The sequence below is a fragment of the Suncus etruscus genome, chromosome 6 (genome assembly GCF_024139225.1).
Source record: "Suncus etruscus isolate mSunEtr1 chromosome 6, mSunEtr1.pri.cur, whole genome shotgun sequence".
NCBI classification, from domain to species: domain Eukaryota; kingdom Metazoa; phylum Chordata; class Mammalia; order Eulipotyphla; family Soricidae; genus Suncus; species Suncus etruscus.
In genome coordinates, this window is record NC_064853.1 from 103,318,135 (window position 1) to 103,335,451 (window position 17,317).

General features: G+C 39.5%; 1 protein-coding gene across 2 annotated transcripts in view; it reads right to left on the minus strand.

Moving 5' to 3' along the window:
* Positions 1-17,317, minus strand: part of LOC126012133 (inhibitor of carbonic anhydrase-like) — a 52,576-nt gene that overhangs the window by 13,490 nt on the left and 21,769 nt on the right. For both annotated transcript variants that reach the window (XM_049775954.1, XM_049775953.1), the window contains exons 10-13: positions 14,455-14,545; positions 6,185-6,241; positions 4,796-4,948; positions 3,099-3,240 (exon numbers count right to left, since the gene is read on the minus strand). In XM_049775954.1, the coding sequence (XP_049631911.1) occupies positions 3,099-3,240; positions 4,796-4,948; positions 6,185-6,241; positions 14,455-14,545 (443 nt within the window). The remainder of the gene's footprint in view (positions 1-3,098; positions 3,241-4,795; positions 4,949-6,184; positions 6,242-14,454; positions 14,546-17,317) is intronic.

A 17,317-nucleotide genomic window follows, 5' to 3' on the forward strand; every position in this document is an offset into this window, starting at 1 on the left:
AGGCTCAGGGGACCATCTGGGATGCCAGGATTCTAACCACTGTCCTTCTGCATACAAGGCAATACCTTACCTTCACGCTATCTCTCTGGCCCCTTACTTCAATATTTTTATAACTACACTTACCATTTTGTTATAACAAGCAATATAAAATAAAGTATTTTGTGCCTGCCAATAGACCAGGTTTGGGGACTAGGTGAAAAATTGGATGTAGATATGGTGGAAAGAAAGAAGGTCACGTTGGTGATGAAATTGGTCTTGGAATGTTGAATGCCCAAAATAATTGTATTATAAACAGTTTTGTAAACTATAGTGTTTAAATAAAGTTTTAAAAATAATAAAAATAGGTAAAAATGTAAAATAAATTATAAAGGGGGGCTGGAGCGATAGCACAGCAGTAAGGCGTTTGCTTTGCATGCAACCAACCTGGGACGAACCTGGGTTCGATTCCTGAATCCCCTATGATCCCCTGAGACAGGAGTGATTTCTGAGCACAGAGCCAGGAGTAACCCCTGATGAAAGCCAGGTGTGGCCCAAAAACAAATTAAAAAAGATAGAATGGGAGAAGTAAAAATGGCCTGAACTCACCAATCAAAAGACAGAGTTCAATAAGGTTAGAAATCAACAGTTTGGGGCTGGGAAGGTGGCGCTGGAGATAAGGTGTCTGCCTTGTAAGCGCTACCAAGGAACGGACCGCGGTTCGATCCCCCGGCGTCCCATATGGTCCCCCCAAGCCAGGGGCGATTTCTGAGCACATAGCCAGGAGTAACCCCTGAGCGTCAAATGGGTGTGGCCCAAAAACCAAAAAAAAAAAAAAAAAAAAAGAAATCAACAGTTTAAAATATGAGAAAAGCATCAGACATGTGAGGACTAGAAAACATCTTCTCACAGAAAAAAAAATCAAAATATAGAAGACAACCTGGATAATAATAAAAATTAGGAGATGTGGCAAAATTAGGAGAAATGGCAAAATCAATAAGAGGGATATCCATAGTAATACAAGTCCAAATCAATAAATATAAAATTTTAAGTAAGTGGTTTGTCTTTACAGCTGAAGAAACTTGAAAAAGAAATAAACAGAATCAAATGTCAATAGAAAGAAGGAATAAGGGGCCGAAGCGGTGGTGCAAGCCGTAGGGCATTTGCCTTGCACGAGGCTGACCTAGGACAGACCGTGGTTCAATCCCCTGGAGTCCCATATAGTTCCCCAAGCCAGGAGCGATTTCTGAGTGCATAGCCAGGAGTAACCCCTGAGAGTCATTGGGTGTGCCCCCCCCAAATTAAACTAAGCTGAAAATGAGGAAAGGAAAAAAATGAGTGAGAAATAATATTTAGACTCAAGGAATTTTATTGTAAAGAAGAAAGAAATGACAGAGACTGCAGAAGAAAGTGAGAGCAAGACATTTTATTTCCACATTTACATTTAAGATAAAGAAAAAGGGGTTGGAGTGATAGCACAGCAGTAGGGTGTTTACATGTAGCTGACCTGGGATGGACCTGGGTTTGATTCCTGGTGTCCCACATGGTCCCCTGAGCCTGCCAGGGGTGGTTCCTGAGCACAGAGCCAAGAGTGGCCCCTGAGCACCACCTAGTGTGGCCCCCAAACCAAAATAAATAAATAAATAAATATTTAAAAAATAAGATAGAGAAACAATAACATGTTTGTACACTGGTAAAAAAAATCTAGTAGTTGTGGGACTGAGTTAGGTCTTTCTGGGGAAGAGGAAGGAAGAAGCATCTGTGAGCACAGATGATGGCACAATGGTGTCACAATGGGATATTGAGAAATTGCTCCTTTTAATTGTCCAATTTTATGGATAAAATATGATAGATTGACGGAGAAGTCCCAGTTGATTGAGGAAATAAAATTGTATGGAAATTGTCTTCTATGAGAGTGGGGTGCTAAATAGACAATAGAGATATGGCTCATTTGAGGTGGGCCTCATTACTTTCAAATGAGGCTACTCAGCCTGGTTGTGTAAGCACCAGGTAGAGGGAATGTAGAGAAACAATTATTTTATGATATAGCTGGAGAATAACGATCATGGTTGGTCATAGAAGGTAGAAAGTACAGAGGAGTAAAGGAAATAAAGAAAGGAGAACAGGGAGGGCTGTGGTCATAGAATCAATAGAATCGGAATGAAGTCCAAAAAACCTGAGTGAAAAGGCAGGCAGGAGCCATGGGGAGACTGAGACATTCAAAGTTAAAATTGTTCATTGTGTTCATTGTGTTCATCTTCATTTTACAAAGAAGGGAAGTGATTTGGGAAATAATCTAACAAGGTAAGATCCTCTATACTATCTTGAGAGTATCACAATTAGATCATTAGCCCTAACACTAGCATACTTTCTTATTAACAAAAAAATCAATAGGGCCAGGAGATAATACAAAATTTAGGGTACATGTCTAGCACATGCCTGACCCAGATTCAAAATCCAGCAAGACATGATCCCCAAAGCATCTCTAGATTCAGCCCTGCAGATCCCAAGCACCACTGGGCATGGTCCTGCAGGGCCCCAGCACTATCAGGGTGGCCAGACCCAAGAAAGTTCAACCTTCTATATATTGCTCTGTTCCCCTAACTTAAGAGATTTTTACCTCAATGATCCCCATACTCTCAACTTTTTTTTTTTAGTTTCTGTTTTGTGTTTGTGGGCCACACCTAGTGGTACTCAGAGGTTACTTCTGACTCTACCCTCAGGGATCATTCCTGGCAGTGTTTGGCGGACCATATGGGATGTTGGGATCCAGCCTGGATCAGCTACTTTCAAAGCAAACACACTACTTGCTGTGCTCTCTCTCTCCAGCCCCACCATACCCAATTTCTACAAGAATTGCGAGCCATTCAGTATCAAATAGGTCATTTTAAGTCATGGACATATTGTAAAACCAAAAATATAGGAGTCAGATTGGACCCGGGGTTGTAACCAGCAGTCTTCATTCTGGCTTAGCCCAGGTTCCCTCATTCTGGCAGTGGGGTGTCAATTCTACAGACACTGGGGACTCACAGTTCTGTTTTCTAGTTATTGCTTCTCAGCGCTAGGACAATGAAAATGATAAAAGGACCATTCACTGGGCTGGTGCAAAGAAAGCCACTCACCTGAATGCCCCACTGGAGCTATAATATGGCTCGTGGCTGTTGGGCGCACACTTATGGGATGCTTCACTGCTGCCACTACACAGAACACAGAAACTGGAGTGTGGATCAGAACCAGGGGCACAGCTTTGACTGAAGATCTGATCTGTACAGACAGAAGCAGGAAGAAACATTCAGCTTTTCCTGCTTGTGCTAGTAAGAAAGCCTCAAATTTTGTCTCTAGGGTTGCCTACAGTTAGGATCTTAGTACTGTACTACTACTAGAAATGAGAACTTAGTGGGATAAAGGAAAGGTATATAATGAAATTGGGACATGCTCACAGAAGTCTACCCCTTTCAGGATGGAGGTCAGGAGTCAAGTGGTCTCAGGTGCATTGGGAGTATTAAAAAAAGGACAGAACTGGGGCCGGGCGGTGGCGCTAGAGGTCAGGTGCCTGCCTTGCCTGCGCTAGCCTTGGACGGACTGCGGTTCGATCCCCCGGCGCCCCATATGGTCCCCCAAGCCAGGAGTGACTTCTGAGCTCATAGCCAGGAGTAACCCCTGAGCGTCACCGGGTATGGCCCAAAAACCAAAAAAAAAAAAAAAAAAAAAAAGGACAGAACTAAATGTTCAAGCCAAAGGCAACAATAATGGAATCAAGAGATCCAAACTTTAACAATCTAAACTTAAAATGGGCCTGTTATACTGGCAGGCTTGGGGATAGTGGAAGTGGCATGGATGTACTCTGGGAACGCTGGTGGAGGGATATGGACACTGACTGGTGTTGGGAGTGGCCCTAATTGTCTGAAATCCAATCCTGTATGTCTGAAATCCAACTATGAAAAACTTTGTAAATTACAATGATATTTAATAAAATTAAAAAAATTTTTTAACAAAGTCTATACCTTTCAGCCAGGATGGAAGGGTGGACATCAATTAACTCTAAGAATTGACAAAAATGAGAGTACTGACTGGCTGACCTTGTCACATGTGGTCTCCAGTTTCTCCTGCACTGTTTCTTCCCAATCTGTTAGCATAATGCCAGATCTGGAATGAGACCTAAGAGCCATTGAAACGGCTGAAACTGTGGGGCCAGTGAGGTGGCGCGAGAGGTAAGGTGCCTGCCTTGCAAGCGCTAGCCAAGGAAGGACCGCAGTTCGATCCCCTGGCATCCCATATGGTCCCCCCAAGCCAGGGGCAATTTCTGAGCGCTTAGCCAGGAGTAACCCCTGAGCATCAAACGGTGTGGCCCGAAAAAACAACAACAAAAAAATAATAATAATAATAAAGAAATAAAAATAAAAGAAAAGGTTAGAACTGGGCTGGGTTGAGGGCAGCTAGTGAGAAAACCCCAAGGCCCAAAGCCCTTGGACCATAATCATAACTCAAGTAACCATATCAATGAATTCCTGTGTCTCCCCATTATTCATCCCCTTCTGGGGCAAAGAATATGGTTACACAAAGTGACAGCAGAGGAAGCTAGTGCTGGCCTGGAAGTTGCTGAATGATCACTGCAGAGATCATGAAAGTGAAAGGTAGAATGTGCAACTTTCCATGCTGTTGGATTTTAAGCTGATTCTTCTTTTCCTCACTTTCACAGAAACAGACCCAAAGAAAGGGCTTACACACACACATGCGCGCGCGCGCGCACACACACACACACACACACACACACACACACACACATACACACACACATACACACACACACACCACTTACCAAATTGACAAGAACCTGTTTGGTTGTACATTAAACCCATAGGGATGGTCCAGCCTACAGACATGCCGGCTGCTGGTAGACAGGATTTTTTGCCTCGAAGGGAGTTCCAGTTGAAATCAGAATCTTTCTTAACCACTGCCACAACATAATAACCTTGCAACAGAGTCACCAAGATACAGTTTCAATATCTCCAAACTTCTCAAATTATTGTATCAAAGCTGTATGAACTAGCTTGTGTCTGGACCTCTCCTGGGGAGAGATGAATCCTTACCTTATTGCCTCAGAAGACCCTCCAATAGTGCTCAGTGGGCACTGAGTCAGACTACTGCCCTCTAGATATGTTAATGTACATACAAATACCTACACACACTTTCTCAGTGAAATCCTGATATACCTTCCTTTCTGCAAGTCACTTTATTCTACCTTAGTGATTGATCATAGACATATTTGGATTCAACAGAAACAGGTATTTCATTCTATTTATTGGTCAAATCTACATTATCTTCTGCTGTATAGAACACTGTATATTTTATAATCCCTCTCCTGTTGAGTATTTACATTGTTACCCATTTTTATCTGTGTTCCTCTCCCAATACATGTAACTAAATTGGGATAGGACTAAAGCAAAAAAATATTCAGGAGATCAAATGGCTCACTACCCCCATCCCTCACTACCCACACCATTCTTTTCTTGATGCTATCATTTCTATTTGTATCATGAAACTTAGAGAGAGAGTGAGGGGACTTGGCAGGTAGATGACTTTGCCAGTAACTTCGTAAGAGGCTTAGCTAAGTCCCTTAGCATGTTGGATACTAAGCTTTTCTGAGAAATGAGACGCCCATTCCAGAGGCTATCTCTTGGGGGGATTCAGTTGTGACACTCTCTCCTCAATTAAAGGAAAACAAAAAAATTAAATGGTTGCTTTCATTTGCCTCCTCCTACTTATTAGAGTATCTGTGAATCTCTTCTTGTGAGACTTCCCCTCAACCACAGGCATATCAGGTACTGGTGACTCCTGCCTCAGTGAGGACCTTCATGAAGAATGTGACAAGGATAAAGACAAGGTGTTTGTAGCCAGACTACCTCTTCACAAACCCAGCTTTCTTCCAGTTTGTATGGCCTGGGCCTCAATCTCACTTTTCCAATCTCCATAGCCCAGAACAAAGATGCCCATGTACCAGAGGACTGTGAAGTGAGTGATCAGGGAGAGGGAAATGATCTAATAGAAGATACATAATTACTGTTTCAGCATAGATGTATTCCTACATTTTCTATGGCTTCTCCTTCTCCTCTTTCAACTCTAGTAACTTCAGTTTATATGTCAGGCCTCATCTTCATCACAATATCAAGCCTCTATCTTTGAAACTGGTATTAGATGATGGGCTCACCTTCAATTGGTGCATCTGTACACTTAGACCCAAGCTGCTCAGTACCATCTTTAGGCTCTAAAAAGAAAAAGGAAACAGTATTAAAAAGGAAAAAGGAAAAAAAGTATTAGCAATTGAGTCTCCATATTACTTAAATCCAACTCATCCAAACCATGCCCTTTTTTGTTCTAGTTTTTAGGCCATACCTGGTGATGCTCAGGGGTTACTTCTGACCTATACTCAGGAATTATTCCTTATAGTGCTGAGGGAACAATATGGTGCCAAAAATTGAACACAGGTGAGAGAGGGCATGCAAGGCAAGAAACTTTCCTGCTGTGCTATTGCTCCAGCCATGCCATGCCCTCTTAATCCCAATAGTCAAGAACAGAATTAAAAGAGACACTAACAGCTTGTTATTGTTCCCCAGCAAGCAAAGATTTATATTAATGTCAAAATATTAAATTAAATTACAGAGTAAAACTAAATTAAAAATACAAAACTAAAAAATTACAGAAAAGAATCTAGACATGTGTGGCACAGTTCTTTATGAATGAGAGTGAGAGGAGATAGATTAGTTCTTCTCAACTTGAAAAAGTATGATCTCTCATCTTCTCATCCATGGGGTAAGTCAATAATATCAATCAATCTATCAATCTATCTATTGATTAGTCAATCTATCTATCCCATAGTTTCTTTATCTACTCACTGTCTTTGAATATTCTGTTCCTAGCTTTTGAACATTGTAAATATCCTTGCAATAAATATAGGTGTGAACATATCTTTTCATATTAATAACTTTGTATTCTTGGGATATATGTCCAGGGATAGAACTGCTTGAACCAGATGAGAATTTTGTGTTGAATCTCCTCAGAAGTTTTTGTTTTCCAAAGAGATTGAATCAGACAACACTATAGAAAAGCTTTTTTAAAATCAATTTCTACTAACTTCTGCATATATAATTTAAACTAAATCTGACTCTCATACAATGGTATATGATCTACTAATTTTCCACAAGGCACAAGGGTTTCCATGATCTCAATAATAAACTGTTATATCCTCATTTTTCTTCTTCCTTTAATTTTTAGAGGTCACACAGCAGTACTTGGGGTCACTAGAGACTAGGATGGAGGGAAGATGTAATGCCAGAGATTAAACCCAGGAGTGTGTGGATTCCTGCTTTCCTATGTGAAACAGCCAAGAAAGGCCCAAGTGAACATACTCTCTTAGGGCTCAGCACAAGGTAGGCTGTCTATACCCATGAAGAGTGGAGGCTGATTCCTGTCGAGTATTTGGGCACAAAAGAGACAGGTTTTCTGCATTACTGCTTGAGGCAGCCAAGTAAGGCCCCAGCAAACATGATCTTTTCAAGGCTCAACACCAGGTAGGCTGTACCCACCCATGAAGGGGGGGTCTGATTCCTGCTGAGTGTTTGGCACAAAAGGAACAGTATTTTTTTTTTATTTAAACACCTTGATTACATACATGATTGTGTTTGGGTTTCAGTCATGTAAAGAACACCACCCATCACCAGTGCAACATTCCCATCACCAATGTCCCAAGTCTCCCTCCTCCCCACCCGACCCCCGCCTGTACTCTAAACAGGCTCTCCATTTCCCTCATACAGTCTCATTATTAAGACAGTTCAAAATGTAGTTATTTCTCTAACTAAACTCATCACTCTTTGTGGTGAGCTTCCTGAGGTGAGCTGGAACTTCCAGCTCTTTCTCTTTTGTGTCTGAAAATTATTATTGCAAGAATGTCTTTCATTTTTAGGCCTCTGGCTTTGCTCCCTACCTACTTTCCTGCTTTCCTGTAGGATGCAACCAAGAAAGGTCCCAGTGAACATAATCTCTTCAGGGTTTATCACAAGCCAAGAAAGACCCAGCGAACATAATCTCTTCAGGGCTCATCACAAGGTAGGCTGTCTCAACCCACAATGTGTGAAACAAGAGGAGTGTGGCAACTCTGCTTCACTTCATGGCTGTTGGAATTTTTTTTTTTTGGCTGTTGGTATCTTTTAGCCCATGAACCCCACCACAACACATAGTAAAAACCACAATACAAGCATGTTAATGGGGGAAACAAGCAAACAACACTAAGAATAGAGAATGAAGATGGCAGCTCTGATGACCCAAAAAGTACCAAACAGCTAGTCAAACTCTCAGATAAGGAGTTTAGAGAGGAAATATGGAAAATGTTCATAGAACTCAAAGAAAGCATAGATTGAGCTGAACAGACAACAAAGATAAAAATCAGAAAACTCCAAACTGAAATAACAGAACTGAAAAACTTGGTAGATGAAATAAAAACCTCAATGGAAAGCCTCTTGAATAGAGTAACAGCAGCTGAGGACGAATCAGTGAGCTAAAAATGAGATGCAGAACAATGCCATACAGAAGAGATTGGAAAAGAACCTTAAAGCAAATGATCAGACAATGGAAAATATTCTTAAAGAATGTGAACAGATGAAAATAAAAGTCTTTAATAAACTCAACATAAACAACGTAAGAATCATTGGGGGCCCAGAGAGATAACATGGAGGTAAGGCGTTTGCCTTTCATGCAGGAGGTCATCAGTTCGAATCCCAGGGTCCCATATGGTCCCCCGTGCCTGCCAGGAGCAATTTCTGAGCCTGGAGCCAGGGATAACCCCTGAGCACTGCCCGGTGTGACCCAAAAACCACAAAAAAAAAAAAAAAAAAAAAAAAAAGAATCATTGGAGTCCCAGAAAGAAAACCATCAGGAAGAATCAACAGTCAAGGACATCATTACAGAGAAACTCTCAGAGCTAAGACTGCATGCAACCTAATCCTTCATGCCAAGAGAGTACTGACTAAAAGAGACCAGAAAAAAAGCACCCCAAGACACATACTAGTCACAATGATGAACCCCACAGATAGGGATAGAATACTAAAAGCAGCAAGATCAAAACAGAAAATTACATTCAAAGGAGTATCCTTAAGATTTACAACAGACCTGTCACAAGAAACATTCAAAGACCAGAAGTCAGTGATGGGATATAATAACAAAACTCAATGAATGAATGCTTCGCCTAGAATACTGCACTTGGCCAGACTCACTTTCAAGTTTGAAGGAAGTATACATAGCTTTACAGATAAACAGCAGCTCAGAAACTTTAAAGACTTAAAAGAAAAACTGAAAGGTCTACTTAAAGACAAGACAGACCAAAAAAAAAAAAAAAAGAAAGAAAGAAAGAAAAGAAAAGAAAAGACAAAAACCAAAAGACACACCAAACTTCTACACAAAGATGGCACTAAATTCCATGACAATTATCTCTCTCAATGAGAAAGATAATTTAGTCAATGGGCTAATTCTAAGAGTTAAGTGACAGAGTGGCAAAATGAATCAAAAGGCTTAATCTAATATTCTGCTGCCTACAAGAAACACATCTGAATAGTCAGAACAAATACAAACTCAAAATCAAAGGTTGGAAAAAAATCATCCAATCAAACAACTCCCTTAAAGAAGCTGAAGTGGTCATATTAATATCAGATAACATAAACTTTACTCTAAGAAAAGTTGTAAGTGACAACGATGGACATTTCCTAATAACCAGAGGGTATGTAAAACAGGAAGAAATCACACTCCTAAACCTATATGGACCCAATGATAGACAAGCAAAATATTTAATACAGTTGTTGACAAATCTGAAAGATGGCATCAATAGCAACACAATAATAGTGGGAGACCTCAACACTGCCCTGTCACACCTTGAGAGGTCAACCAGACTTAAACCCAACAAGACTATACTAGCTTTGAAAAGAGAAATAGAAGAAAGTGGATGTGTGTGTGTGTGTGTGTGTGTGTGTATGTGAGACACAAACTATCAGAATTTTTTGAATACAGCAAAAGTTGTACTAAGAGGAAAATTTATAGCTTTTCAAGCATACATCAGGAAGAAAGAAAAAGCTTAAATAAATAGCTTAATGGCAGAGGAAATAACAAAAGCTTAGAAGAGAAATTAATGAAGTGGAAACTCAAAAAGCAATCTGAAAGAGCAACGAAAGCAAAAGCTGGTTCTTTGGAAAAATAAACAAGATTGATAAACCACTAGCAAAATTCACAAAGAAAGGAAGAGAGAAACTTAATAAACCAGATTAGAAAATAAAATGGGAAGATCGCTACAGATAATAGAGCGACCCAAAGGGTAATCAGAGACTTCTTCGAGAAACTTTAAGCCACATAACATGAGAACCTGGAAGAACTTGAACTCTTATAGTCTTTCATGATTGAATCAGATGATCTAGCATATTTAAACAGTCCCATCAGAATTGAGTAAATTAAAATGGTAATCAAACGTCTTCCCAAAAACAAAAGTCCAAGCTCAGATAAATTCACTAGTGAGGGGCCGGAGAGATAGCATGGAGGTAGTGCATTTGCCTTGCATGCAGGACGTTGGTTTGAATCCCGGCATCCCATATGGTCCCCCGAGCCTGCCAGGAGCGATTTCTGAGCATAGAGCCAGGAGTAACCCCTGAATGCCGCCAGGTATGACCCCAAAACCAAAAAAAAATATTCACTAATGAATTCTTTCCAACCTTTTAAGAGGAAGTACTACCAATTCTTTTCAGGCTCTTTCAGAAAATTGGAAAAACAGAAACACAACCAAGTAGTTTTTATGAAGCTAACATCACCCTGGTACCAAAACCAGACAGAGATGCTGCCAAAAAAGAAAACTACACACCAATATCCCGAATATACACAGATGCAAAGATCCTCAACAAAATCCTGGCAAATGAGGCCGGAGAAAAAGCATGGAGCTTTTTCTAAGCTAAGATGTTTGCCTTATATGCAAAAGGACAGTGGTTCGAATCCTGACATCCCATATGGTCCCCTGAATCTGCCAGGTGCAATTTCTGAGTGTATAGCCAGGAGTAACTCCTGACCCCACCCCCCCAAAAAAATCCTGGCAAATAGGATCCAATACCTCATTAAGAAGGTCATACACCATGACCACATAGGAATGCAAGGGTGGTTTACCATACATAAATCAATCAACATAATATATCATATCAACAAAAGAAAAAATAAAAACCATATGATCATATTAATAGATGCAAAGAAAGCATTAGATAAAGTCTAACATCCATTCTTGATAAAAAAAAAACACTCAATAAGCTGCAAATGGGAGGAACTATTCTCAATTTTGTCAAGGTCATTTACTACAAGCCAATGTCAAATATTATTCTCAATGGAGATAAACTAAAAGCCTTTCCTCTAAGATCTGATATAAGGCCAGGCTGCCCCCTCTCACCACTCTTATTAAGCATAGTACTAGAAGTACTTGCCATAGAAATTAAGAAAGAAAAAAGATATCAAGGGCACCCAGATAGTAATGAAAGAAGTCAAGATCTCACTGTTTGCAGATAACAAATGAAAAAATTGTCAAATTTGACAAATTGCAGATGATATTACATGTGGAAATCCTAAGGACTCTCTACCAAAAAACTTCTAGAAACTATAGATTATATAGCAAAGTGGCAGGCTACAAAATTGACACACAAAAATCAATGGCCTTTCTTTACACAAATAATAATATAGAAGAAATGCACATATAATAATAATGCACACATAATAAAACAATCCTATTCACATTAGTGCCACACAAACTCAAATACCTTGGAGTCAACTTAACTGAAGAGGTGAAGGATCTATACAAAGAAAACTACCAAACACTGCTTCAAGAAATAAAAGAGTACACAAGTAAATGGAGACCCACTTCCTGGTCATGGATTAGGAGGATTAACATCATTAAAATGACAATACTCGGCCGGAGAGATAGCATGAAGGTAAGGTTTTTGCTTGCATGAAGAAGAATGGTGGTTCAAATCCCGCCATCCCATATGGTCCCCTGAGCCTGCCAGGAGCAATTTCTGAGCGTAAAAGCCAGGAGTAACCCCTGAGTGCTGCCGGGTGTGGTCCAAAAAACAAGAATAAAAAAAAAAAATGACAATACTCTCCAAAGCACTGTACATATATAATGCATTCTTCAAATAAGTGATTCAAACATGCCTGAAATTCAGTTGGAAGAATAAACACCCACAAATAGCTAAGGTAACCCTTGGGAAAAGGAATATGGGAGGCATCACTTTCCCCAACTTTAAATTGTACAACAAAGCAATGGTCATTGAAACAGTATGATATTGGAATAAAGACACACCAGCAGGTCAGTGGAATATACTTGAATATTCAGAGAATGTTCTCCATACATACAACCAATTAATCTTCAATAAAGGAGCAAGAAATGCAAAATGGAGCAAGGAAAGCCTCTTCAACAAGTGGTGATGAGACAACTGGTCAGCCACTTGCAAAAAAGTAAACTCAGACCTTCATCTAACACCATGCACAAAGGTAAAATCCAAATGGATTAAAGACCTTGATATCAGAACCAGAACCAAAAGATATATAGGAGAACATATAGGTAAAACACTCCATGATATTGAGACTAATGGTATCTTCACGAAGGAAATAGCACTGTCCAAACAAGTGAAAACAAAGATTAACAGATGAGACTTTATTAAGCTGAGAAGCTTCGTATCTCAAAGTTAATAGTGGCAAGGATACAAAGGCCACCCACAGAATGGAAGAAACTGTTCACCCAATACTCATCAGATAAGGGGCTAATATCTAAGATATATAAGGTACTGACAGACCTTAACAACAACAACAACAACAACAAAACATCAAACCCCATCAAAAAATGGGGAGAAAAAGGGCTGGAGAGGTAGCATGGAGGCAGGGCATTTGCCTTGTATGCAGAAGGGCAGTGGTTTGAATCCTGCCATCCCATATGTTCCCCCAAGCCTGCCAGGAGCAATTTCTGAGCATAGAGCCAGAAGTAACCCCTGAGTGCTGCTGGGTGTGGCCCAAAAACAAACAAACAAAACCTGGGAGAAGAAATAAACAGGCAATTCCTCAAAAAAGAAATACTATGTCCAAAAGATACATGATAAAATGCTCTACATCAAAAATGATCAGGAGATGCAAATCAAAACAACAATGAGGTACCATCTCACAATACAGAGACTGGCACACATCACAAAGAATAAAAACAATCAATGTTGGTGGGGATGTGGGGTGAAAGGAACTCTCTTATTCACTGCTGATGGGAATGATATCTTATTCAGCCTTTATGGGAAACAATATGGAGATTCCTCAAAAACATGGACATTGAGCTCTCATATGATCCAATAATACCACTCAGAGATATACCTAGGAACACAAAACATAACACAAAAATATCTTCTGCACACCTATATTTATTGCAGTGCTATTTACAATAACCAGAATCTGGAAACAACCCAAAATCTCAACAACAGATGAATGGCTAAAGAAATTGTGGTACAGATACACAATGGAATACTATGCAAGCGTCAGAAGAGATGAGGTGGGCCCGGAGAGATAGCACAGCGGTGTTTGCCTTCCAAGCAGCCGATCCAGGACCAAAGGTGGTTGGTTCGAATCCCAGTGTCCCATATGGTCCCCCGTGCCTGCCAGGAGCTATTTCTGAGCAGATAGCCAGGAGTAACCCCTGAGCACCGCCGGGTGTGGCCCAAAAACAAAAACAAACAAACAAAAAAAAAGAGATGAGGTCATGAAATTTTCCTATACATGGATGTACATGGAATCTATTATGCTGAGTGAAATAAGTCAGAACAAGAGAGAGAGATAGGGGCCAAAGAGATAGCACAGCAGTTGGGCATTTGCCTTAGATGCAGAAGGACGGTGGTTCAAATTTCAGCATCCCATATGGTCCCCCAAGCCTGCCAGGAGCCATTTCTGAGCATAGAGCCAGGTGTAACCCTTGAGCGCTGCCGGGGGGTAAACTCCCCCCCCCCAAATGGGTTTTAAGGAAAGTAAAAAACATTATTGTAATAATAGAGATGAGGGCTGGAACGTTCGGCCCACGATAAAAAAAGTTTACCACAGAGTAGTGAGTTCATTTGGAGAAATGATTACACTGACATCTACAATGACAATGGTAGTGAGTGAGAGAAATAAAATGCCTGTCGTGGATGCAGGCAAGAGGTGCAGGAGGATATGGAGGGCATTGGTGGTGGGAATGTTGCACTGGTAAAAGAAGGGGCAGTGTTTTGTTTTTATAGCACTGAAACCCAACTACAAACATGTTTGTAATCATGATTCTTAAATAAAGATATGTATTTAAAAAAAAAACAGAAACTTGTACACAAACTATCTGTCCACAGTCTTCTCATTTTTTATGTCCAGGACCCCAAGAAAATTAAACAAAGAGGCTCTTCCTCCACTTACTGTAGATCTCTGCTAGGACAGGCACCAGCCCACACTCGCCTGCTACGTATATATGGCTTCCATCCAAGGTCATGGCATCAGCTTCTCCTTTCTGAAGTAAATCAATAGCAACACAGTGAGGCTGTTATCTTGTACCACTAAACTTCAGGGTTTTTTTAAATCTGATTTCTAGCTTCATGTCACATGTTGCATGGTCCCCTAGTCAGCCAAGTCATGGACCATACCAAAGTTTGTGCCATACAAATAAAGAATTTTGAAAACTGGATGAATATTTGGTCTGGTGACCCTGGAGAAAATAAATGCTCAGCCTTTGAACAGCTCTGTCTCCTCTCTTAATAGCCTTGCCTCCAACATTTCCTCACCATACTTTCCTTTGTGAACATTGTCTCTCAATGATCCACATGTTCAGACTCAGGAGTTATTATGATAAGAGTTCAATTGTGTATTTATAACCCTATTAATAATAGATCCCTGGCACAGAAAAACTTTTTATTAGTAATTTCTCAAAATGATTCACAAGTGATTATTTTGAATTTAATCAAGAAAAAAATTAATAATGAGAAAGTAGACGTGTATTTATAGTTAAGGTAATCAAGATTGACAGGTACAGGGCCAGGGGGAAAGTTCAAAATGCTGAGTTCATGAGTGCTGGAGGCCAGAGTATGAGCTCCAGCACCATGTGAGTCCCCAAAACTGATAAACATGTACCCCCTCCCCCCCAAAAAAAAATATATATACAGATAAATACAAACCTGTCACTGGGGAGAAATCACATTTCACACACCCTTCACTTTTTTTTTTTGAACCTATAACTGATCTTCCAGATTTTTTAAAACAACAGTAATTATAAAAGTGAATATTTGGGGCCGGAGAGATAGTATGGAGGTAAGGCATTTGCCTTTCATGCTGAAGGACAGTGGTTCGAATCCCGGCATCTCATATGGTTCCCTGAGCCTGCCAGGAACGATTTCTGAGCATAGAGCCAGAAGTAACCCCTGAGTGCTGCCGGGTGTGACCCAAAAACCAAAAAAAAAAAAAAAAAAAAAAGTGAATATTTACTGTTTCATTTTGTGTAGAAGGGTAATAATTAATAATGATTACCTATATATTTATTCTTCATAAAAGCCACATAAGCATTATGTAGTACCATAATTCTCCACTTTCATACACTAATAATTGGCTGAGAAAGCAGTCTAATAATATATCCAGTAAGACTTAAAATTAGGTAGTTTAATTCCTTAGTTTCTGCTTATAATCACAATCATTACCACCTACAAGACCTGAGTAATCCAAAGAATAAAATACTAAAAACTGTTTTACAGGCACTTTATCCATAAAATGGGTGACTACCTCATAGGCTAATTGTCAGAATTAGATGAGGTAAAGAAAGCTAAAAGCAGCAGAGTCAGAGTGATAGCAAAGAAGGTAGGGTGTTTGTCTTGCACGTGGCCAACCCAGTTTCAATCCCCAACATCCTATACAGTTCCCTGAGTCTGCCTGGAGTGATTTCTGAGTGCAGAGCCCAAAGGACCCTTGAGCACCACTAGGTGTGGCTCCCTCCCTGCCAAAAAATAAAGGAAGCTAAAAACTCATAGATATGCTTGTTTATAAAAAAAAAATAGCTCCAGAAATAGCAGCTATTATTCCTACTATATGTAGTCCCATCAATTAGCAGGAAACATTTCAAGAACACCAGTGGATACCAGAAACCTAGAAAGTAATGAACTATATATAGAGATATTATGTTTTTCCCTATACACAAGTCTGATAAAATTAAGTTTATAAATTAGTCACAGTAAGATATTAAAATAATAATAACACAGAATGGTTGTAATGATATACCATAATAAAAAGTTTAGGAATGGGATCCCTCTTTCAAAATATCTCATTGTACATAATATTTCTGACCTGTAGTTAACAGCAGTAACTAAAACTTGGGAAAGTAAAAATACAAATAAGTTTATTCTTTATTTTAAAAACTCAGAAATACTGACACTTGTTGAACATAAAAACCTTTAAGCTATATTATCTATAACAGCAACATATTTAGAAATCATTCACACACAAGGGGCCGGCCGGAGAGATAGCATGGAGGTAAGGCGTTTGCCTTTCATGCAGGAGGTCATCGGTTCGAATCCCGGCGCCCCATATGGTCCCCTGTGCCTGCCAGGCGCAATTTCTGAGCCTGGAGCCAGAAATAACCCCTGAGCACTGCCGGGTGTGACCCAAAAACCACAAAAAAAAAAAAAGAAAAGAAAAGAAATCATTCACACATAGGTATTTAGTAATGGTCAAATAAATAAAAGCATAAATATAATGTATCATTTTAAAACATTCTGGCCAAAATCACATTCATTTTTCTGAGGTCCTTGTAAGTGACATCTTATTGTGGAGATGTTTAGTAGACTGTACCATATACAATGAAATTCTATTCAGTGACATTTGCAACAAGATGACACATCTTTTAGAATCCCTGTCAAGTGATTATTGTACAGGGTGACATACTATGCACTCATCAAGCATCTATTTTTAATTACTAGTTTGCTACCTAAGAAAGCATTCTAATTGTGCTCAATACTTTAATAATGACAGAAGTTAACTTCCTTTACAGGTAATTTTATACCAGGAAATATTACAAGCACTTAAATTCACTTAATTCCAATAACTGCCAGAGTTAAGAGGCTATATATGTTACAAGACCTTCATTTTATGGACTGGACCCAGGGAAGTTTAACCAATTAGGCTTTTATTTTCATTATTTATTTATTTATTTATTTATTTATTTATTTATTTATTTATTTAGATTTTGGGGCTATACCCAATGGTGCTCAGAGGTTACTCCTAACTCTGCACTCAGAAATCA